The 24,811-nt window shown below is 45.8% G+C and overlaps 2 protein-coding genes across 22 annotated transcripts in view; both read right to left on the reverse strand.

Annotated features, from left to right (window-relative positions):
- SP100 (SP100 nuclear antigen) overlaps positions 1-11,216 on the reverse strand; it is a 105,391-nt gene extending 94,175 nt beyond the window's left edge. For 16 of the 18 annotated variants that reach the window (XM_080798028.1, XM_080798027.1, XM_080798024.1 and 13 more), the window contains exon 1: positions 11,047-11,216. In XM_080798028.1, coding sequence (XP_080654154.1) covers positions 11,047-11,078 — 32 coding nt within the window. In that variant the 5' untranslated portion in view covers positions 11,079-11,216. The remainder of the gene's footprint in view (positions 1-11,046) is intronic. The other 2 variants (XM_080798025.1, XM_080798035.1) reach the window with 1 other exon arrangement.
- Positions 11,217-21,343: 10,127 nt separating this feature from the next.
- SP140 (SP140 nuclear body protein) overlaps positions 21,344-24,811 on the reverse strand; it is a 73,092-nt gene continuing 69,624 nt past the window's right edge. For all 4 annotated transcript variants that reach the window (XM_080798039.1, XM_080798040.1, XM_080798037.1 and 1 more), the window contains 5 exons: positions 24,426-24,541; positions 23,637-23,742; positions 23,225-23,302; positions 22,882-23,025; positions 21,344-22,095 (listed from right to left, as the gene is read on the reverse strand). In XM_080798039.1, the coding sequence (XP_080654165.1) occupies positions 21,988-22,095; positions 22,882-23,025; positions 23,225-23,302; positions 23,637-23,742; positions 24,426-24,541 (552 nt within the window). In that variant the 3' untranslated portion in view covers positions 21,344-21,987. The remainder of the gene's footprint in view (positions 22,096-22,881; positions 23,026-23,224; positions 23,303-23,636; positions 23,743-24,425; positions 24,542-24,811) is intronic.

Genomic DNA, 24,811 nt, shown 5'->3' on the forward strand with positions numbered 1-24,811 from the left:
AGTTACATAATCTACCAACTGAGCCAGCCAGGTGCCCCAAATGATCTTAACGAAATATATATAGATATATAGATACATAGATAAGTATATATATAATAAAAAATATATATATAGTGTATATATATATATATATATATTTGGATCTCTTTAGGCAAGGGCAACAAAAGCAAAACTAAACAATTGGAACCACCTCAAACTAAAAAGCTCTTGTACAGTGAAAGAAACCATCTACAAAAGGCAACCTGTTGGAGGGGAGAAGATATTTGCAAATGATCTATTTCATAAGGGGTTAGTATCTAAAACATAAAGAACTGCTACAACTCAACACCAAAAAAATAAGCAATCCAATTAAAAAATGGATGGAGGACCTGAATAGACATTTTCCCAAAGAAGACATACAGATGGCCAACAGACATAGAAGATGCCCAACATCACTAATGATCAGGTAAGTGCAAATCCAAACCATGAGATGTCATCTCACACCTGTCAGAATGGCTAGAATCAAAAAGACAAGAAATAACAAGTGTTGGTGAGGATGTGGAGAAAAAGAAACACTTATGCACTGTTGGTGGAAATGTAAATTAGTACAGCCACTATGAAAAACGGTATGGAGGTTCCTCAAAAGATTAAATATAGAAATACTGTGTGAACCAGGAATTCTACATCTGGATTTTTTTTTTTTTTTTACATCTGGATATTTATCTGAGGAAAATGAAAACACTAACTCAAAAAGATATGTACACCCTCATGTTCATTGCAGCATTGTTTACAGTAGCCAAGATATGAGAACAATGTAAGTTTCCATCAATAGAGGAATGGCTAAGGAAGATTCAGTAATATACATTATATAATGGAATATTACTCAGCCATAAAAAAGAAGGAAATCTTGTCATTTTCAATGACATGGATGGACCTAGAGGGTATGACATTAAGTAAAATAAGTCAGAGAAAGACAAGTACTGTATGATTTCACTTACATGTGGAATCTAAAAAATAAACAAATGAATAAACACAACAAAACAGAAACAGACTCATAAATATAGGGAACAAACTGATGATTGCCCAAGAGGAAGTAGGTGGAGGGAATGGGTAAAACAGGTGAAGGGGATTAAGAGGTACACACTTCCAGTTATAAAATAAATAAGCCAAGGGGATATAGGGGCACCTGGGTGGCTCAGTGGGTTAAGCCTCTGCTTTCAGCTCAGGTCATGATCTCAGGGTCCTGGGATCGAGTCCCGCATTGGGCTCTCTGCTCAGCAGGGAGCCTGCTTCCTCCTCTCTCTCTGCCTGCCTCTCTGCCTACTTGTGATCTCTCTCTGTCAAATAAATAAATAAAATCTTAAAAAAAATTAAAAATAAAAATAAAAAAGCCAAGGGGATGTAGAGTATAGCACAGAGAATACAGTCAATAACAATGTAATAATTTTGTATGGTTACAGGTGGTAACTAAACTTACTCTGGAAGTTGTTTCATAATGTATACACATGTCAAATCACTATGCTGTACACCTGAAACCAATATAATGTTATATGCCAATTATACTTCATTTAAAACAAAAAACAGAACCCAATAAACAAAAAGACAAAACAAAGGACATCAACTCGCAAACTTAAGAAAGTCTAGAAACCCCAAAAAGGATAAACACAAAACAAAACAAAAAAATTTAAAAATTTTAAGAAACAAACAAATCTAGACTTACTACAGTATAAGTGCTGAAAGAAAAATCTTAAAAGCATTCATAGGACAAATTCGTGAACCACAACCAAACCTCAAGCAATAAACTTTGAAAACTGACAGTTAATCAACTAGTCAATCCATGACTGTACATCCCTGGTGTGGTGGAGCAGGATTCAAAAATCTCCCCCAACTTCCATAAGCAAAATAGCTTTCTGTTGGAAAAACTGTGAAAGTTGAAAAAAAAAATTTAAAAATGTTACTGAAGAGACGGAACTATGGTAAGGCGCTAGCAGGCAAAAGTAAAGTCAAAAGGAGAAACCAGAGAGGAAAGCAGGCACAGAGCCACTTTTGACTTGAGGGAATGCTGATTCAAGGGAATCAGAACCTCAGGTTTGACAACTTTAAGGGATGAGGGGGGACAGAAGTGAAGTCTGGAGTCCACACAAGGTGGAGGGTCCAGCGGGAGTCCTGGCCACCACCACCACATCTTCCCAGTGAGAATGGAGTGCAGCGGGCAGCTCTGGAATGATGTGGCTTCCCCCAGGTGCTCTCAGACCCCCAACTGTGTTAAGGAGTTCCCGGAGGCACTTGAATGTGGTAAACCAAAACTGTTTCCAAAGTCGTACCTTCATTGCAGTCCTCGATTTTACCTAAAAATAATTTCCCCAATACAGTGCTAGTATACAAAGACACGGAGCAAAAAAACCTTTGCGAACAGAAGATAACGTTTCCCTTTTCTTTGTGGTAAGGGGAAAATGGTAACTTTTTAGTGGAGAAGCCTGGCAAACACCACCTTCATTCAATGATGAAGGTCAACGTCTCTGGTGATAAGTCAGGTTGGCATATATCCCCTGATGTGATGTGCTGAGGAGGGCACTTCACCTCCTTAGTACACTCTCAGAAAACCCATCGGCCTAGTCTGATCCTGAGAAAATCATCCAGATGAATGCAAATTAAAAAGCAGTCTACAGAGATAGGAGGAGTCAAGATGGCAGAGAAGTAGCAGGCTGAGACGACATCGGGTAGCAGGAGATCAGCTAGACAGCTTATCTAACCATTGTGAACACCTACAAATCCAATGGGAAATCGAAGAGAAGAAGAGCAACAATTCTAGAAACAGAAAATCGATCACTTTCTGAAAGGTAGGACCTGCGGAGAAGTGAATCCAAAGCGATGGGAAGATAGACCCCCGGGGGAGGGGCCAGCTCCCGGCAAGCGGCAGAGCAACGGAGCACAAAATCGGGACTTTTAAAAGTCGGCTCCACTGGGAGACATCGCTCCAGAGGCTAAACCGGGGGGAAACCCAGGCAGGGTCTGCATAACCCCAGGTCCCGCAGGGTCACAGAAGGACTGGGGGTATCTGAGTGCCACAGAGCTCGCAGGTATTAGAGCGGGGAAGCCGGCTACAGCGACAAAGCCGAGGAGTGAGCTCTAAGCCCGGGGTTACCTTGTGCCGGTCACAGGCTGGGTGGGCTCGGAGCGCGGCTGGAGGCCGCGGAGACGGAAGTGACCGGCGCTTTGCTCCAGCTCCAGCAATTGACTGCTTTCCTCAAGGTGCGACCGCAGGTCAGGGAGGCGGGGCGGTTGGGCGCTTTGCTCTGAGGGCACTGAGGAGCGGAACCCCAAGCTCTCGGCTCCTCCAGGCCAGAGATTGGGAGGCCGCCATCTTCATTCCCGTCCTCTGGAACTCTACGGAAAGCGCTCAGGGAACAAAAGCTCCCGAAAGCAAACCCGAGCGGATTACTTAGCCCGGCCCCTGGCAAGGGCGGTGCAATTCCGCCTGCGGCAAAGACACTTGAGAATCACTACAACAGGCCCCTCCCCCAGAAGATCACAAAGAAACCCATCCAAAACCAACTTCAGTCACCAAGAACAGTGGAATTCCACAGCAGGAGAAAGCAAATCTTACCTGGACAAAATGACAAGGCGGAAAAACTCACCTCAAAAAAAAGAACAAGAGGCCATACCGAAGGCTGGAGACCTAATCAATACGGACATTGGTAACATGACAGATCTAGAGTTCAGAATGATGATTCTCAAGGTTCTAGCCGGGCTCGAAAAAGGCATAGAAGATATTAGAGAAACCCTTTCCGGAGAGATAAAAGCCCTTTCTGGAGAAATAAAAGAACTAAAATCTAATCAAGTGGAAATAAAAAAAGCTATTAATGAGGTTCAATCAAAAATGGAAGCTCTCACTGCTAGGATAAATGAGGCAGAAGAAAGAATTAGTGACATAGAAGACCAAATGACAGAGAATAAAGAAGCTGAGCAAAAGAGAGACAAACAAATACTGGACCACGAGGAGAGAATTCGAGAGATAAGCGACACCATAAGACAACACAACATTAGAATAATTGGGATTCCAGAAGAAGAAGAAAGAGAGAGGGGAGCAGAAGGTATATTGGAGACAATTATTGGAGAGAATTTCCCTAATATGGCAAAGGGAACAAACATCAAAATCCAGGAGATGCTAAGAACGCCCCTCAAAATCAATAAAAATAGGTCCACACCTCGCCACCTGATAGTAAAATTTACAAGTCTTAGCGACAAAGAGAAAATCCTGAAAGCAGCCCGGGAAAAGAAGTCGGTAACATACAAGGGTAAAAACATTAGATTGGCAGCGGACCTATCCACAGAGACCTGGCAGGCCAGAAAGAACTGGCATGATATATTCAGAGCACTAAGCGAGAAAATCATGCAGCCAAGAATACTATATCTGGCTAGGCTATCATTGAAAATAGAAGGAGATATAAAGAGCTTCCGGGACAAACAAAAGCTGAAAGAATTTGCAAACACCAAACCAGCTCTACAGGAAATATTGAAAGGGGTCCTCTAAGCAAAGAGAGACCCTAAAAGTAGTAGATCAGAAAGAAACAGAGACATTATACAGTAACAGTCACCTTACAGGCAATACAATGGCAATAAATTCATATCTCTCAATAGTTACCCTGAATGTTAATGGGCTAAATGACCCAATCAAAAGACACAGGGTATCAGAATGGATAAAAAAACAAAACCCATCAATATGCTGCCTACAAGAAACTCATTTTAGACCCGAAGACACCTCCAGATTTAAAGTGAGGGGGTGGAAAACAATGTACCATGCTAATGGACATCAGAAGAAAGCTGGGGTGGCAATCCTTATATCAGATCAATTAGATTTTAAGCCAAAGACTATAATAAGAGATGAAGAAGGACACTATATCATACTCAAAGGGTCTGTCCAACAAGAAGACCTAACAATCTTAAATATCTATGCCCCTAACATGGGAGCAGCCAACTATATAAACCAATTAATAACAAAATCAAAGAAATACATCGACGGTAATACAATAATAGCAGGGGACTTTAACACTCCCCTCACTGAAATGGACAGATCATCTAAGCAAAAGATCAACAAGGAAATAAAGGCCTTAAATGACACACTGGACCAGATGGACATCACAGATATATTCAGAACATTCCATCCCAAAGCAACTGAATATACATTCTTCTCTAGTACACATGGAACATTCTCCAGAATAGACCACATCCTGGGTCATAAATCAGGTCTCAATCGGTACCAAAAGATCGAGATCATTCCCTGCATATTTTCAGACCACAATGCTCTGAAGCTAGAACTCAATCACAAGAGGAAATTTGGAAAGAACGCAAATACATGGAGACTAAACAGCATCCTTCTAAAAAATGAATGGGTCAACCAGGAAATTAAAGAAGAATTGAAAAAATTCATGGAAACAAATGATAATGAAAACACAACGGTTCAAAATCTGTGGGACACAACAAAGGCAGTCCTGAGAGGAAAATATATAGCGGTGCAAGCCTTTCTCAAGAAACAAGAAAGGTCTCAAATACACAACCTAACCCTACACCTAAAGGAGCTGGAGAGAGAACAACAAAGAAAGCCTAAACCCAGCAGGAGAAGAGAAATCATAAAGATCAGAGCAGAAATCAATGAAATAGAAACTAAAAAAACAATAGAACAAATCAACAAAACTAGGAGCTGGTTCTTTGAAAGAATTAATAAGATTGATAAGCCCCTGGCCAGACTTATCAAAAAGAAAAGAGAAAGGACTCAAATAAATAAAATCATGAATGAAAGAGGAGAGATCACAACCAACACCAAAGAAACACAAACAATTATAAGAACATACTAAGAGCAACTCTACGCCAACAAATTTGATGATCTGGAAGAAATGGATACATTTCTAGAGACGTATAAACTACCACAACTGAACCAGGAAGAAATAGATAACCTGAACAGACCCATAACCAGTAAGGAGATTGAAACAGTCATCAAAAATCTCCAAACAAACAAAAGTCCAGGACCAGACGGCTTCCCAGGGGAATTCTACCAAACATTTAAAGAAGAATTAATTCCTATTCTCCTGAAACTGTTCCAAAAAATAGAAATGGAAGGAAAACTTCCAAACTCATTCTATGAGGCCAGCATCACCTTGATCCCAAAACCAGACAAGGATCCCACCAAAAAAGAGAATTACAGACCAATATCTTTGATGAACACAGATGTGAAAATTCTCACCAAAATACTGGCCAATAGGATCCAACAGTACATTAAAGGATTATTCACCACGACCAAGTGGGATTTATTCCAGGGCTGCAAGGTTGGTTCAACATCCGCAAATCCATCAATGTGATACAATACATTAATAAAAGAAAGAGTAAGAACCATATGATACTCTCAATAGATGCTGAAAAAGCGTTTGACAAAGTGCAGCATCCCTTCCTGATTAAAACTCTTCAAAGTGTAGGGATAGAAGGCACATACCTCAATATTATCAAAGCCATCTATGAAAAACCCACTGCAAATATCATTCTCAATGGAGAAAAACTGAAAGCTTTTCCACTAAGGTCAGGAACACGGCAGGGATGTCCGTTATCACCACTGCTGTTCAACATAGTACTAGAAGTCCTAGCCTCAGCCATCAGACAACAAAAAGAAATTAAAGGCATCCAAATTGGCAAAGAAGAAGTCAAACTATCACTCTTTGCAGAGGATATGATACTATATGTGGAAAACCCAAAAGGCTCCACTCCAAAACTGCTAGAACTTATACAGGAATTCAGTAAAGTGTCAGGATATAAAGTCAATGCACAGAAATCAGTCGCATTTCTTTACACTAACAACAAGACAGAAGAAAGAGAAATTGAGGAGTCAGTCCCATTTACAATCGCACCCAAAACCATAAGATACCTAGGAATAAATCTAACCAAAGAGGCAATGAATCTATACTCAGAAAACTATAAAGTACTCATGAAAGAAATTGAGGAAGACACAAAGAAATGGAAAAATATTCCATGCTCATGGATTGGAAGAACAAATATTGTGAAAATGTCTATTCTACCTAAAGCAATCTACACATTTAATGCAATCCCTATCAAAATCCCATCCACTTTTTTTAAAGAAATAGAACAAATAATCCTAAAATTTATATGGAACCAGAAAAGACCTCGAATAGCCAAAGGAATATTGAAAAAGAAAGCCAAAGTCGGTGGCATCACAATTCCAGACTTCAAGCTCTATTACAAAGCTGTCGTCATCAAGACAGTATGGTACTGGCACAAAAACAGACAAATAGACCAATGGAACAGAATAGAGAGCCCAGAAATAGACCCTCAACTCTATGGTCAACTAATCTTCGACAAAGCAGGAAAGAATATCCAATGGAAAAAAGACAGCCTCTTCAACAAATGGTGCTGGGAAAATTGGACAGCCACATGCAGAAAAATGAAATTGGACTATTTCCTTACACCACACACGAAAATAGACTCAAAATGGATGAAGGACCTCAATGTGAGAAAAGAATATATCAAAATCCTTGAGGAGAATGCAGGCAGCAACCTCTTTGACCTCCACCGCAGCAACTTCTTCCTAGGAACATCGCCAAAGGCAACAGAAGCAAGGGCAAAAATGAACTATTGGGATTTCATCAAGATCAAAAGCTTTTGCACAGCAAAGGAAACAGTGAACAAAACCAAAAGACAACTGACAGAATGGGAAAAGATATTTGCAAACGACATATCAGATAAAGGGCTAGTATCCAAAATCTATAAAGAGCTTATCAAACTCAATACCCAAAGAACAAATAATCCAGTCAAGAAATGGGCAGAGGACATGAACAGACATTTCTGCAAAGAAGACATCCAGATGGCCAACAGACACATGAAAAAATGCTCCACATCACTGGGCATCAAGGAAATACAAATCAAAACCACAATGAGATACCAGCTCACACCAGTCAGAATGGCTAAAATTAACAAGTGAAGAAATGACAGATGCTGGGGAGGATGCGGAGAGAGGGGAACCCTCCCCACTGTTGGTGGGAATGCAAGCTGGTGCAACCACTCTGGAAAACAGTGTGGAGGTTCCTCAAAAAACTGAAAATAGAGCTACCCTAGGACCCAGCAATTGCACTACTGGGTATATATCCTAAAGATACAAACGTGGTACTCCGAAGGGGCACGTGCACCCGAATGTTTATAGCAGCAATGTCCACAATAGCCAAACTGTGGAAAGAGCCTAGATGTCCATCAACAGATGAATGGATAAAGAAGATGTGGTATATATACACAATGGAATACTATGCAGCCATCAAAAGACATGAAATCTTGCCATTTGCAACGACATGGATGGAACTAGAGGGTATCATGCTTAGCGAAATAAGTCAGTCTGAGAAAGACAACTATCATATGATCTCTTTGATATGAGGAAGTGGAGATGCAAGGCGGGGGGGGTTGGGGGGAGGTAGGAAAAGAAAAAATGAAAAGATGGGATTGGGAGGGAGACAAACCATAAAAGACTCAATCTCAAGAAACAGACTGAGGGTTGCTGGGGGGAGGGGGGACGGGAGAGGGTGGTGGGGAAATGGACATTGGGGAGGGTATGTGCTATGATGAGTGCTGTGAAATGTGTAAACCTGGCGATTCACAGACCTCTACCCCTGGGATTAAAAATACATTATATGTTTATTAAAATAAAAAAGTTAAAAAAAAAAGCAGTCTACAGAATGGCTGACCAGTACTCTTCAAACTGTCAAGGTCGTGAAAGAAAAGGAGAGACTGAGAAACTATCACACACCAGAAGTGAGTGGAGTCCTGAATTGGATCGTGTAACAATGTATTAATGTGTATTAATGGAAAAGCTGATGAAACTGGAAAAAAAAAAAAAGTCCAGGGTTTAATTCACAGTGATGTTACCAATACTGGTTTTTCAGTTTTGAAAAATGTGCCACAGTCATGTCAGAGGGATAATGTCACAGGAAATGAATCTGGGTGTGCAGAATGCAAAAGCTTTATACTCTCTTTGCAACTCCTCTGTAAATGTAAAATTATTCCAAAATTAAAAGCTTGTTTTTAAAAAAAGTATGAGTGAGAAGCAGCAGAAACAACGGAAAACAGGGCGAGGCACAAACACCTCCCATGTTGCAAGTATTAGATACCAACCTAAAATGTCTTTAATCTGCTAGATCTTTTATGAAACCTTTTTATAAAAGAAATCTACAGCAAACATCATCCATAATTATGCAGTGATAAAAACTTTCCCTTTGGGATCAGGATCAAGATGGAATCATTGCCATCAGTACTGGGGATAGACTTGAATCCACCATCTTAAGAGCTCAGGAGCTGTGGCCGAACACCATGCACAGAATTCATCGTAAATGATCCCCCTCACATGAATTATTTATGACAAAGGGTGCATCTAGCTTATGAAATCAATAGTATAATAAGTCTACACCATAAATTTTAAGCTTTAATAAGATCGAGTCATCATAAACAAAGTTCAAAGACAAGGAGAGTATATTTATAACTTTCAGAATATTTAGCAAATTCTCCTTTCTTGTTAAAGAAACGACAATCATGTCAACTGAGTACCAGTGGCCAATAAATAAAGCAGCAATTTATGGAAGAGGCAAATGGGCAATAAACACTGTCCAGTCTCCCGTGGAATCAGGAAAATGCACAGTAAATCAAGATGCAACTTTTATCCACCACCTTTGCAAAGTTTGGGTGTGGGGAGAGGGTTTCTCTCATTTGATATTGGCTCAGCTACTTAGAAAGACAATCTGGCAGGATGTATAAACAAGTAAATATTAGTAACCTTTGCCTCCACGATTCCACTTTTTGGTTGTTGACATGAGACAAATACTTGTAAATGTGCAAAAATATAAGGAAACAGATGATTCTTATCATAGCTTGTTGCTAAAGCGAACAACTGAATATGACCTAAATGCCCTCAGTGGGGCCTGGGGGGGATGGTTTAAAACTTAACAATATATTGATTCTATGGAACAGCACGTAGCTCTTAAAAAGAATTGAAGTATATCTATACGAAGGTGATCGCTAGGATTTTCACTCTTAAAATAAGAGAAAATGAAAAATGCAAAATGGGATATACAATATAATCCCATTTATTAAAAAGACAAGGCAAAATGTGCATATTTAGGCAAAGAAGCTATATATAGAAATGTACAGAAAAAGATCTGAAAGGCTCTTCAGGAAACACTTAATAGGACCCAAGTGGAAGTTGCAGTGGGGTAGGTGGGAAACGGGGTTCTTGCCCTTGACATACTTCCATTTTGTTTAAAATTTTATGAAAAAGAATGTATAATGCATTTCTTTTGTAGTAAATAGTAAATTGATTAAAATATTAAGTAATATTATTTCTGACCCATTACTAGAGAAAAAGATAGGATTTTTGCCCACTCCACACACCCCCCCCTTTTTTTTTGGTCAGAGACACAATCCATTCCAGAACAGAAAATCATAGTCAAGATAAAACCCCTGAGCCTGCACTTCTTTTGGGTGGTCTGGAGGCTTTCTCCTCCTTTTAGTTTCTTTGGTCAAGAGGACGATGACCCAGCCAGAGAGGAGCAGGGCCCAAAGGAGTCCCGTCCAAAGGATAGGTGTGAGCCCACAGCACCCCATGTTTGAGGGTAAGTCAGGTGTTGACTGTGATCTGCATATCTTCTCAACAACCTTCTTTGCGGTGTGTCACGAAGGGAGAGGAGGCCCGAGGGAAGGGAGAAAGTTCAGAGGTCATGAGGAGACAGCAAATCCCTGTCACAAGCCTCATAAAGGACCGGGACTTCAGACAGGCCTCCAGCTGAGCCGGGTGACCAAAAAAGACAGAAAGAAAGAAAGTCATATGTGTGGTGGAAAGCTGGATGAACACCTCATTTCCTCGTTACCCCTTCCTGCCCTTAGTATATTACAAGCCAGCATTCTTGTAAACCGGGTCTCAAGTAGAGATTTAGTTTAGTGTCTCAACTTCAGGGTCTTTAGAAAGACAGGGAAGCAGTCCATGGCCAGAAAGAGACAGAGGTCAGAGGGAAGGAGATAGAGACTGACCTGGTGCCGAAGCCACTGCCTCCATCGGCCATCTTCCCCCTCTGGCCCACCTGGGCCCCGCCTGGGCCTCAAGTGTGGCCTCTGAACCCTCCGTCCAGTGGCCTGGTTCAGGGCGCCTGCCAGAGCCCAGAGCAGGAAGTTTGTGAATTGCCTCACACCCAGAGAGCTCCGCCCAAATGGGGAAAAGAGAAGTGAAAGTATCTCTGAGTGCCGGGCACTGTTTCCCTCCTAAAGCTCCACGATGGTTCTTAGGCCCCAAGACACAGAGCAGCAGGCAAGGAGGCCGAGGAGGGACAATCAGAGCCCCGAGGAGCAGAGCCAGGCCCCAGGGGGCCACTTGTTGGCACAAAGACACGGAAACATCTATGTGTCCTCCAGTGCTTCCTGACCTTCTGTCTAAGACGGTTTCTGAGTATAATGGGGTGGGCATCGTGGGGGTGGGGGTGGGGGTGGAACTCCGTATTTGCCCCTTCCCCTCACCGACATGGCTGGGGGGCGAAAGAGGGAAAGAGAAAGTTCACATCTTCTCCCTTCCTGTGGGAGAGCCTGGACCCAGCAAGATGCCAGCGTGGGAACCCAGGACTGGAGAGAGCCCAAATTCTCAGCATCCTAAACCAGGGCAAGTGTGCTTAGTGTCCCTTAGTGTCCACCAAAGGTAAGAAAGAAATCTGCAAGGCCACAGCCAAGGCGATGACGTTGGTTAACATCTCAGGTGCCTGGGTTTAAAGTGTACTTCCCAAATTCAGCCCTGAGACACCTGAAAAGCAGTCAGTCACCAGGATGCCAAGCAGCATCGGCTTCCCTTGGATGGAGACAGAGGTTGGAACCTACAGGACCTGGAAGCCAATGGGCAGGTGAGCCCCATGGGGAGGAGGACCCTCTGCCTCAGAGTCCCGTCTGTCCACGATGTCTCCTTCAGATGTGGATCATCATTCCACAAAGCCTGAGAAGTGATCCAGAAGACTTCATTACATTTGAAACCGCCGGGGGAAGGAGGTTTCTATCCTGTTTCCGTGGATATTCTGTCTTTCCCCCGAAGGAGCAAACGGCAGTCTGGCTGAGATTCCAGGTTGTTGACAAGGACTTCTTTACCCATGGGACAGGTGTCTATACCAGGAGCGGTACACACCTGGATCTCTCTCCCCCTCTCCCTCTCTCCCGCTCTCCCTTTCTCCCACTCTCCCTCCCTCCCTCCGTCCCTCACTTGTAGGGGTAGCAGGACTAGGAAGCTGAGGCAGTGTTGAGCACATCTGTCCTCTGCTTCTGGCCTCCATGGGACGCAGATGACACCAGCCTTTTCTAGTGGCCCCTGTCTCTCTCCTTCTCTGTCCCTGGGCAGCAGACTGACCCAAGGCCACCACCATACTGGGTCTTTTCCGTGGGTGTGCATAGGGTACCCAGAATAGAGGCCACTGAGGGGCCGGCAGGGGTGGGGACATCCATGGGTGGCTGCTGCTTCAAGGAACACTGACACCAGAGCGCTGTCCTCAAATTAGCCCAATGCTGGATCTGGAGGCCTGGAAGGTGGGAGAGGCATGCTGAGGAGGGACTATGGGGCAAAGGACCCATAGGGGACAGGCTCCGTGAATGTCCCCAGGAGCAGCTTCTGTTCAGACTTTCATAGCAGGGCTAAGTCTCCAATTCAGGAGACCCCTGTGGGGACCAGAGGTTTGTCCCTGGGAACTCAAGGGTGGGAAGGCTTGGTGGCAGCAGCCACAATGGCCGCTAGGGAAAGGACATAACAGCCTTGGCACCTCTGTGGATATGGAATCAGAGGGAAACCCAGCACCTGATGTGAGTGGGAACACAGCCCCTGCTCCAATGTCCCTGAAAGGGACATCCATCAGTGGGACTCATCTGGACTCCCTAACCTTCCCTCCTTTCTGTAGAGACTCTCTGGTGGAGGGGGTGAGCCCGCTCCTTGCTGGGTCTCCCAGAGCTCATGGCGTCTGGAAAGGCCAGGTCTCTGTTGGCTTTTTCCAAGGTCAAGTGCACAGTGACATGACGTTGGGGGGGGGGGGGTTGTGGGAGGCTGGAGGTGTGTCTGATTGATTAGAGCAGCCTGAGGCTGTGTGGATAAGCTCAGTTTGGGGGTTCAGTTAGAAGGATCCCTTTTTGCTATATACTAAGCCATGAGTCCCAATGTAGCTTTTATTAGGAAGAAAGCTGGTATTTTGAACCCCACCTGTTCAGTTTTATACCGATCTGCCTGCCGGTGTGGAACTCAGGTGAGGGAAAGGGAAGCACTTTGGGGGGTGGGGGGCAGCATATGGGTACACATCTCTTTCCACGCGTTCTCATCTATCCGTGCCCCAGATAGGTAAAGAGGCTCGGAGTCCCACCCTCTTGCAACTGCATGGTCATAATCCAGTCATCCCGAACGGATTCTGTGGGCATTTGGCGGTAATACTTCTGTGTTGAGGGCCTGAGGTGGGGGCGGGGCCCTTTTCCTACTAAACCAGAATCTCAGGGACCCTGCAGTTGGTGGCGGAGGCACAGATTCCTGTTGCTGCCAAGTTTGTACAAAGCCAGAGGGATTGCTGGGGGTGAAGTGTGAGGGTTTCTATAGGGAAGAGAGTGACTCCTTGGAAAGGGGGCTGGGAAGAGGCATGTGGGGAGAAGAGGAAGTGGTTAAGAGGCGTGGGATGTGGGGAGTGGCAGAGAACTCCTGGGCCCCTTGAGAAATACGTCTGGGCCACTTTCCGAAAGCCTGCACTCCCCTCTAGTGATCACACTAGGCATTGCAGTCTCCTTAGACCTGGCGTCCGTCGCCTGCTCCGCCTGTTCCGAGAAACCGAAACCGGAAATTGTTCTTGTAAACTACTTAACCCCTCGAAATTAGTAGCAGGAGCGCCATTATTTCCTTCTACATGAAGGTTAACCAATTTAAGGATTGGGTCCTGAGATGATTTTGAGATGCACACACGGACAAGCTTCTGGCCTGGACAGAGTCGTCCACACCTGCTGACCATCGGCTGGAGGTGAAGGGGAGGGAGACTGCTTTGCCAGCAGGAGCTCTGACTAGAGATGGGTGTGGTTGGGGAGACCTTGGGCACTCCCAGGGTACCTGTGCCTGGGGCTGGGAAAGTCCCACGCAGAGGATGAGGTTGGCCTTCACAAACCAGCAGCTTAACAGTCCTGGGCCAGGGGAATCCCAACTAGAGTCTAATGAGCTCCCCCCAACCCTCTAGGGCCAAGTCCTGTGCTTTTTCCCGGCTTGGGGCCTGTGTTTCTCACATGTACAAGTACTGTGCTGGTGAAATGGGCTGGCATCCTGGAGGATCCAGCACACTGGTACACAAGGAACATGTGCGTCCGGCCAGGTCATCTAGTGGCCCCAGGGAACACAGAGATATGCCCCTGAAGCTCTCCACCAGGCTCTGTGGGCCATCTCATGTCTCACCTCAGAGTGAAGTTTGTCAGCAGCAGGTATCCTCCCGGGTCTCCTGGTCCAACGGTTCATGGTCAAGACCAAAACCAGCATAGTTGTAAGGATTTCTCAAGACAATGACACTGAAGTTAAAACCTCACCGCTCTCATTTGACTCTGGCTCATAAATTATCCTGGGGCATTAAGGGAATACAGGGAAAGTTCCCTGGAGGTCAGATGCCATTTCTGCAACTTCTCCCACCATTTGAGAATGGCCAGTGGGCTCTGTCGTGTAGGTGAAACCCTCCCCTCCATAGAGAAGGGAGACTCCTCTGCCTCTTCTGGGCATTCCATCTATAGTCTATGGCACCCCCTCCCATGAATAATTCAAGGGTGGAGGGGAAACTTCAGCCTCCTGAAGGTGAAGCCAGGGTGAGGGGCTCTCATGTGTCCAAGAGCCTGGATCCCAGGCCAAGATGTGAGGACAATAATGGCTTCCTTGAGCTGTGCCTGCAAGAACCCCCTAGGGAACTTCAGCAGGCTGGGCCTGGATTTACCACTTGCCGTTAGACGAAGGTATCATGTAGGAACCCAGGGAGTGTCTTGTATTTCCTGAATACACACGCAGTAAAGGCATCAGCCAGCTCCTACAGGGCATTTCCGGCCACATGCAGGGACAGGAGATTTTGCAAAAACTTCAAAGAGTGGACATGTCCAAGGGCATGCCGAGAGCATCTGCCACGGGGTCTGTCACTGTTCTCAGAGACCCTGGGAAGTGGTCACAGACACCAGACAAGCCAGACAAGCTGGGGCCACATCGTTTTGTAGCTAAGGCTCATGCTCCTTAGACCTCAAGGCTGGGGTCCTGCGTCTTCCTCCCCATCCAAACACAGGCAAGCGTAGATGGGCCCTCGGAGATGGTGGGATGGAGTGTGGTCCTGCCTGCCTCCCCAGCAGCTCTGGCAGAGCTCAGGGCCACCCCTCCCCTGAACACTCCCCACTCTTGTTTCCAGTGAAGATACAGGTGTGAATACCACTCTGTTTGGTATGAACTAGTGTAGACTCTTTCTGTCCCACACATGGGACTCAGGGGAAACTTTGGAGGATGACCGGGGAGAGAAAAGTCCTAGATTGGATGGAAAGTAGGAATCAGTAGTTCAGGTCAGATGAAAAATAGACCCTTGGGTCTGAGCAGCAGGGCCCGCTGAAGTTATGATAAGAATCTGATTACTGTTTGGCACAACTCCTGTGTCCAGGCTGGGTCTAGATTTACTAAACCGGCAGCTATTCAGCACCTCTTGCTGGACTTGGAATGATCACTCACAAGGCCCGGCTCAGATACCACCCCCACCCCCACCCCCACACCCCCAGCCCCCGCTGCCGCCTCCTCTTCAGCTCAGACTAGTTCAGCCTGCTTTCACTTGGTCCCGGGCCATCAGCCAGCAATGTGGGGAGGGCTTAAACACAGAGCTGGGTGTTCCTCTCTGTGACTTTCTCTTTTCTAGCATTTCCCCCTCGCTACCCAGAAAGCTTAGGGACTCTGGCCTTCTCCCCTGGCTTTGCTGACCAGAGTAAATGTGGGCTTTCTACCAAAGTTTTTGTCACCCCATGCAAGACTGGCCCGGTGACTCTGAGGGCCAGGTGATAGTAAACTGTAAACGTCTTACATTGGCTGTTTCCTCTTGAGTTCTGACTTCCCTCCAAAGTTGGCCTGCTTTGGTTCACTTTTCAGAGGCCTCTGGGGATGGTTCTTGGTCCAGAGCTTCTAGCTGTTTTCCATAAGAGGCTGGTTGGTGAGGAACCCAGGCATGCAGGTCTAAAGCAGACCTCCTCATCCTCAGTCCGAAGCCGCAGACCCGTCCTGCCCCCTTCCAGACCCAGCCATGTTTCTGGAGACGCCAGTGGTTGCAATGCTGCCTAGCCCTCTGTCCAGCCAAGGGAGAGAGACATGAGTGTGCAGCGCATGCATCAAACAGAAAGCACCCCTTGGTCAGCTGAGACGCAGCCAGAACTATGCCCATTGTGTTCTTCTGTGCCCATGGGAACACAAATCTCACCTACTTAAGGAGGGTGGGGGGCTTGTTCAGTAAACAAAATGACAGAGCAAATGAAATGCCTGGGGGGGAAACTGGATTATTCTAGAATTTCAGTCGGAGTTAATACTTATAGATCTATACAGATAAGACATATAAATTGTTGCTGAGAAGTCTAAGACTACTTTTTTTCTTTGTTCAAGGAGGAATCTGGTTTTTGTTTCAAAGGGCTTACTTAAGCAACCTTGTCTTTCCAAGGAATTGGGGCCACAGCCCTCCCTCTGCTTGCCTCCTGCACTAACTCCCCATCCATAAACTAGGAAAGAAAGAGCCCCCGACTGGATGTGTGTAAGTGAGTATTTGGCTTGATAGGAAACCCAGCCATTCAGTTCAGTTCCTGGGCCCTGATTTCGGGCCTTTTGAAGCCTCACCACCTGGTTTGCATAGAGAGAGCTAGAGAACCCCCTCTCTCCTCTCAGCCCAGCAGAGCAGGGGGCAAGCCTAGTAGAACTGCCTTGGGAGGCTCAGGCTGAGGGGTCCTTACCAAGAGCCTCAGGACCTCAGGAACACCAGGTCCTCCTACAGCTCCCAGGGCCATGGCACACCGCCCCCTGTAAGGTCACGGCCAAGCTTCCCAACATCTCAGCAAACAGCCTGCAACTGAGTCCAGGTAAACTGGACTGATGGGGTGAGAGGCTTAGTGTCCTTTATTGCCCTTTGCTGTCCTGGAGGGGAGGGGAGTAGACACCCACCTTTCAAGCATGAAGACCATCTCAACCTTCATCTCCACAGCACAGGGCAGTGGGACCTCAATCAACCTGCTCCATTTGGTTGGGGGACCTCGGCCCCTCTGAGCAGCCAGGCACTGCCCCACCCTCCGTGAGACACAAGGCCTGCCGTGGAGAGTTGGTGGGTCAGGCTTCATCATCTTGGCCATCCAGCCTCTTCTCCCACTTTCCTAACAGCTCCCAGTTTCCTCTGGGTAGAGAACATCTCCCCTTTACGTGCAGGAGCAGAGCAACTGCTGATCAGTATCAGACCCCTGAGTGAGCCATACCTGTCAGCTGCTTTGGGGAGTTGGACTCTTGAGAGAAGTTTGCTATGGAGTTTAAAAAAAAAAAAAAAAGGACAGAAAACATTCCTTCTGTGGTGGCTCCTTGACAGGATGGCAGAGTTGTTCCTGGAACTCAGTTCCTGGAGCTGCTTTGCTCCCCGACCTGGCTCTGGGGCTGTTTGCAGGCTCTGGGCCCAGCCTTCCTGCCCTTTCATGAGCCACTGGGTGTCTGTTCAAAGAGGGCCTTTTTGTTCAACCTCCGTAGAGCTAGTCTGGCTGGCAAAGAGCCCTAACTGATACAAGGATGTTTGTGAGTTATTTACTTACTACTTTCAAGACCAGGAACTTCTGAGGAGCACAGCAAATATTAACTCATTAATACTCATGATCCCATGAGCTACGTACCACTTTCTTTATTTTACGGATGGAATTAGTGCATGGGGTGGGGGGAGCAAGTCACGTGCCCAGGGATGCACAGCCAGGAATGACACTGGATGGCCACGAATGAGGAGCTGGGATTCCACCTCCTGTGCTGGCCTTGAGAACATAGTCTGTGTTCTCAAACACGAGGCAGTCCCTCATTACAAATTAGAACCGTTCACAAAACCAAGAACAGTCAATAAGAGCCAACTGCAATTGAGGCTTAATGAAAAATAGAAGCTGTGATAAGGACGATATAGAATCATATTTACTGACATGTAACAGTGCTCATTATACGCAAGTAAGTGAAAATATTGATTTGAACACATTTTATTATTAAGACAGTATAACCATTGCCCCCTCCTAGCTGGTACTCCCCCCACCCTCATCCCATTACAAAGCCTGGAATAATTTTCATCAAATTGGCAAGCATGGTTATTCTCCTTACCCAGAGAGGACTATCAGGCATTGCACTTCTTCGTGGTAGAAGATGCAAGGTATTATAGCTTGGAACTTTAGAGGGGATGTCCTGATATGCCCCTCACAATTGAACCCCTAAATACTTACCTATATGGCATGTACCTGAATTCTTAGTAGGGCTTATCTCTCACCATCTGAAGTATGTGTGATTCAACAAGGCTTTCAGAACACAACACTTCCTGCTTCTCAGATCTAATTTACATACTGTCATAGTGATGGTTAATTTTATGTGTCAGCTTGATGGACCAGAGGATGCCCTGTTTAAACATTATTCCTGAATATGTCATTGAGGATGTTTCTGGATGAGATCAGCATTTTAATCAGTACACTCAGTAAAATCAACTGCCCTCCCCAGTGTGGGTGGGCACCAGCCACATCATTAAGGGCTTGGATAGAACAAAGAGGGGAGAAAGGGAAATTCATTCTCTGCCTGCTAGCTTAGTTGAGCTTGGATTCACTTTACTTACTCTCTTGGATTTTCTACTCTCTTAGACAGGGATTTACATTATCTCTTCCTCTGGTTCTTGGGCCTTCAGACTTGGGCTAGAATTATACCTCTTCTTTACTGGACCTCTGGCTTGCAGGTGGCATGCTGTGGAGAGTCTTGGTTCTGTTCCCCTGAAGAGCCCTGATTAATACAGTCATTGCTATAGCAGACTGATGTACTATATTTTAGTGACCAGGCAGACTAGGTTCCTTCCAGCTATGTTGTAACAGAGAACAGGAAAATTCAGATGGTCCCAGGGCAAGACTGTAAATATGGACTGCTGTCCAGTCTATGTGAACATGAACTTCTGAACTTCTTCTTACCCTATTTCCTACCAGATATGTTAAAAGCACATGTAAAAGTTGCATAGTGTGTACACCATAAGCCATGCTACTCAGCTCTAATGAGGATACCACATCCAGAACAACAGCTGGCTCGGTCCTACAACTTAATTACAGTTATCTTTTTTTTTTGGAGAGAGAGAGCGCATGCAAGCAGGCTGGGAGGGGCAGAGGGAGAGACAGAGAAAATCTTAAGCAGACTCCACGCTGAGCATGGGGCTTGATTCCATGACCCTGAGATCATGACCTGAGCTGAAATCAAGAGTTGGACGCTTAACTGAGTGAGCCACCCAGGTGCCTCTTGATTACAAGTCTAGTAGCCACGAACCAAGTGGCTTCTACAGAGGTCAGACCAAATGGAAGGGTAATGAGGATACAACCACTATAGCCTTGAAGTCTTTGCAGGTGGCACTAATCTCGGTCATTCCCCAGCCCAGGAATATAATATTGCTTTTGACTATTTCACCATGGGAAATTTCAGTTCCACAGCCTTCCACTGGGATTTTCTTAAGGCAGTCATTATTATCTCACAAGGCATTTTATAGGTTAAAGGACCAGTTCACCCAACTCTCATGTGTGTCCTGATTATATGCTCAGGATCTGGGGTGGCTCCAAGGATTGAGTGGACCCCTTGTGACATGGATATTACCTGACTTCCATATACTCCACTCTAATAAGGATCGTGTTGGGGCTTTGCCTCCCTAGAGTAGCATCAAATCAGATGTTGTATTCAACAGTCTTTGAAAGATCTATGTACTTTCCATTCTCTGACACATAGTTCTAGAATAAAAGAACATCGGTCCTTTTGGTGAAGATCTGAAGAAATCACTACATGTATATTTGCAGTTCTCATTTCCATCAGCAGGTTTTGGGTCCAAGAATCGACTCAGGCCTGGAAACTGGGCAAGGGATCTTGACTTTTCATTGGGGCAGCTGAACTCAGTTATCTGATCATCAATTTTTAATCACTTTTGATGGTATATATGAAGCAATCTCCTTGTTGGCTGCCCATCTGTCTTGCCTACAAGAACACCATGTCCTATTAGCTATCTCCAGAGACATCCATGGACCAGGCCCCCTGGCTATCATTCCAACCTTGCTGTCCATTCCAGAAGTTACATCATCTTGCTCTGACAGTTAAATGCTGCCCCTTGCTTTTGTTATCCACTCATTTCCATTGCTACTAGGGAATCCAGTTCTGTAAAACATGCCTACATTTTTCCAACCAACAGAGAGTGGCCCCTGCTGAGCATCCCAAGAATGCTGGTGCCCCCTCAGCAGTGCACTGTCACCTGGTTAAGTCAACGTCTCTGAGGCTTCCTGAGGAACAGTCACCTGAAGGATGGGATTTCCAACTGCAGAGAGCAGAGCCATGCCAATTTCACTTTGCTTTTAGACTCCTCCTTTCCATAATCTGTCCCGGCAGGTCCAGTATCTCTACTTCTGCTTTGTCTAGTGTGTACCCTGGCTTACAGCAAGCCTATAAGAGCGACCCAGGAGCACAGTAGAACCATCACCTTTGGCTCTTGCCAGGCTAATGAAGTTCTGTGGCACAGCAGAGTGCACCCATATCAACAATTCTCCTCTTTCCAGTTTTGCACCCCCCTTTTCTTCATTTAGGATCCACTCCCAGACACAATCCCCTGGCACCTGCTGGTACACACTGGCCAGTCCCACAGCACCATTGGACTAGAAACCCTCTCTTCACCTAGCAGCTGTACTCAGGACATTCCCAGTCAGGGCATGTGGAGGCTACTCTGCAGGGTCCTCATTCAGGGAAGAAGTGGGGTGATAAGGTCTGTCTCCAAAGTAGGGGCAGGAGTTCTCTTCTGCAGGCCCAGTGGGTTCAGGGGGATCTGGAGTTCAGAGTCTCATATACATCTTCCTAGAGAGCCCCTTTCTGAGTTCCAGGGCTTCACTCCTTCTTCATTAGTGCCCTCCCTCTGGCATAAGAGACCGTCCTGAGCTTAGAATTCAGTCTTCTCTAAAGTTCTACTGTTCTGAAAATTCGGGCCAGGCCTTCCGTACTGTCTGCTTTCCAGCTGCATGTATGAGGATCTCTTTGTTTAGGTGGAGATTAACAGATTTAAGCCTGTCATTTATTCTTTTCAATGTATTAGAGGCACTTAGCAATAACCATCAAAACCCACGGTTCTTAGTATTACTATTTCTCTTTTCGTAAATGTCAGGCCATCATATCAGCTGGTGTGCCTCTTTCCCTGTAGCTCATCCAGTTTCCTACAGGTGAAAGTTTGGGCAATGGCACTGTTATAACATCCCAGGGACTATCAACATTCCGCTTGTCACCATCTGGCTAGGCAGTGATCCAACAACAGAACTCCATCCTTAAGGCCCATTTGCTAGGACAGTTACCTGAAATTGGGTTCCTTGGAAGCAGAGGCTGAGATAAAGTCTCTTAAGTAAGTGATTTATTATGAGAAGTTTTTCAGGAGAAGAAGGGAGAGGGAAGAAGGATGGCATGGTGGGAAAAAGCAAGCATGGATGTGGTCCCAGTTGGAGACCAGCTCTAGCTTGATCTTCCGGGGAGTGCATGAGCATGAATCACACCACACATTGGTCCCATCCTGGGGCTGGGGGCCAGCTCCCAGGTCCAAGAGGTGTTAACTCCAGATGAAGCTGGCATTGGCAGATCGTGATATTTGGGGGAGGGGTGGCATCTGCAGCCAATCCTCACAGCAGATGGGAGATGAAATTTCTGCCCCAAAAGGGAATTTTCCAGGATACCAACACCCTCCACTATGCCTGTGAACTGCTCTCATTTGTTTCTTCAATAGCAAACACTTCCTTGAATTTCCTCTCGAATTTTTCTTCCAGTCTAAGTCCCATTAGGCCAAAGTCATTGTACTGAAAAGAAAAAATTATAAGGACAAAAATAACGATCCTCATTGTCAGTGTTATCAGACACCTTGCAATCAAGAAGTTTGAAGACCTTGCTTAAACACCTAAGTTACATTAACCAGGTGACACTTAAAAATTCATGCAGCTAAGAGTAACTGTTGTTTCCTAAATGCACAATTACTTCTCATTAAGCAGACAGGGATGGGAAATCATTGCTTACCTGAGACTTTGACTTATTTGGTTTGGGTTGTTTACTTTAGTGAGACTTAGAAAAATCATCTACATTCTTTGCAACCATCAAAGAGCTAGTAGTCTAACTACAATCAGCCATCTCCTTCTAGGCCTAGAGGACTTCTAGTCCTCTCTGGTGACCCTGTAAGACCACACACTACACTCACATGCAAAGGAGTCTGAAATTGGGACTTCTAAGAGTTTCCAGTGAGTTTATCTGGGGAGAGATAAGAAGGGCGACATAACTTTAAGATGCAATTCTCTCCTTGGGTTTGAAGCAGGCAGGACTCCACTGTTCTTTGGGAACACCTGTCACCTTGGAACAAGGGAATGAGCTCTCAGGGGCCTGGGGTTCCGGTTGCAGAAACAGCCTCTGACTCACTCTTACCCTGCTATGGTGAGCTTACGTCCTGAATTAGAAAAGTCACTCCCTTCCAGAACCCTTCCTTGTGCGGGCTTGTCGTAGGGTGAGGGAAATGTAAAATTTTCCAGGCACCAGACTATGAGGGCAGAGTGACTCAAAGGAAAAAAAAATGAAATGAAGGCAGGGAGAGCCTGTACCTTGTAAGACACCCTGTGGTTCTGAAAGATGAGACGCATGTCCTGCACGAACTCCCCTACTTGGCGATAACCCTGTTTATTCAACTTCTTCTTGATTTTGTCCAACCACATGGGTTCCTTCAGGTTTTGAGAAACCTCTCTAATCTGGTAAGAAAAAAAATATCAATGGAAGAGTTACTGGCATAGTTCAATGTCCCCAAATCCAGCAGAGACACAAGGTACAGATAATGGTGGCTCATGCTCTCTGTCTCATGGGATTCAGATCACAAATCCCTCCGGCCCCTGTGTGAAGGGCCCGGAACGTCACAGTGGCCTGGAAGTGTGGTTGGTTTTTGTTACTTACATAGTAATAATATGGGATCTTCGAAAAAAATGAGCTCTCTGAATGGCAATAAACCTTCAAGAGGAGGAACTCACATTTCTGCAAAAGAGGAAGGCTGTGAATAAAAAGTCGTTTGGGCGGGGGGTGTGGGGGGAAGCTGTTTGGAGACATTAAACCCATACACATGCCCAGGCAGAGACATGACTCACACCAGTGTTCTGGAAGTTTCCCCAAACATGTTTGGCTCTTGGAAACAGACATGTAATAACTGAGTTATTTCTTCCACAATCAAGTTCTGGTATGATTTCAGCATGGTTGAGACATGGCTTGGATGAACAGACTCCTTTGGGGCACCCTTCCCCTCCCCCTCTACCTGTTGGACTTCTCACATGTACAGGGTAAAGAGAAGGCTTGGGGTTTGCACCCAACTCACCAACTGCTCTTCAGGCTGCATCTGTCTCTCCAGGGCCTCAGATTCCCCGTGACATGATTGCCTTCCCAAAGATTCCATCCTGCAGATGGTGCAACTCCATGGGTTCCTAAGAGGTTGGGCATGAGTGGACAAGGGCCTGGGTCCTGAAAACAGACCCTGTTCCAATGGCTACCACTATCCTCCTTTCAGGCATGGCTGATGGACACAGCTGGGAGATTAAGGGGTGTCCCAGAGTCTCCAAGACCCCCAACCAGAACTTAAGCCCACGCCCCTCCTCCCATCTACAGTGGCACCAGAGGACTCAGTGCATGGAGGGTGGTGTCAGGGTGAGTGGTGTGCTCTCTTTCCCCCGGCTGAGCTGCTGGGAGCACAAGACGCCCTGCCTGTCACACCCAAGTGTCAAAACTGGGCCTTAACCCCTGGTTAAGGGTTATCAGCCCACTGAACCCGTGGTAAAATGCAGGAACCAGACCATGTTTTCTGCCTTTTCTGAAAAAGCACAAAATGCAAACAGTTGATGTTCCCATCTTTGTGAACAGGGGCCTAGGCTGGAAAACTCCTTGAAGGGACAGTAGCAGTATGAAGGCAAGGGACGCAGCCACCAGCCTCAGCATCCCAGCCTCAGCAAAGAACAGTATTATTCCCTGCCAGTGTCTTTAAACATCTCTCTGGACCATACTACTGGACCCCAACGTCCAACCCTGCTCTTTCTCTGCTTCGACATGTAGGTTCCTCCTATTGCGGGGGGAAGGCTTCCTAATCGGGGCCAGGGGACTTTATCTCACAAACCTCTTAGTTTCCACAGGTGGGATGTGACAGTACTCATGAAAAGATCTCGAACAAGTATCACAGCAGAACAGCTCTCCTCTGTTCCGGCACGTCTCACACACGTCGGAGTTTCCCAGCTAGAAGGTGAAAAAAATGTCCATGTCCCTGGTGAGACCCCGGCAGACCACCGCTAGGGGAATCTAGAATTTGAGACTTTTGTGCGAACCTGCCTGGACACATCTAGCTTCTCCCTGAGGTATGAAGGAGCACCATGGGGTGGAGGCTTCAGAAAAAGTTACCATCTTCAGTGACGCTTGGGAGGAGGAGCCTGTGTGTCATGCGAGAAAGTCCTCCCTATAAAACCAGAGTATCTAACACAGAAAGACTAGCAGCAAAACAAGAAGATG

This window comes from Martes martes (genome assembly GCF_963455335.1).
Source record: "Martes martes genome assembly, chromosome: 3".
In the NCBI taxonomy this organism is placed as follows: domain Eukaryota; kingdom Metazoa; phylum Chordata; class Mammalia; order Carnivora; family Mustelidae; genus Martes; species Martes martes.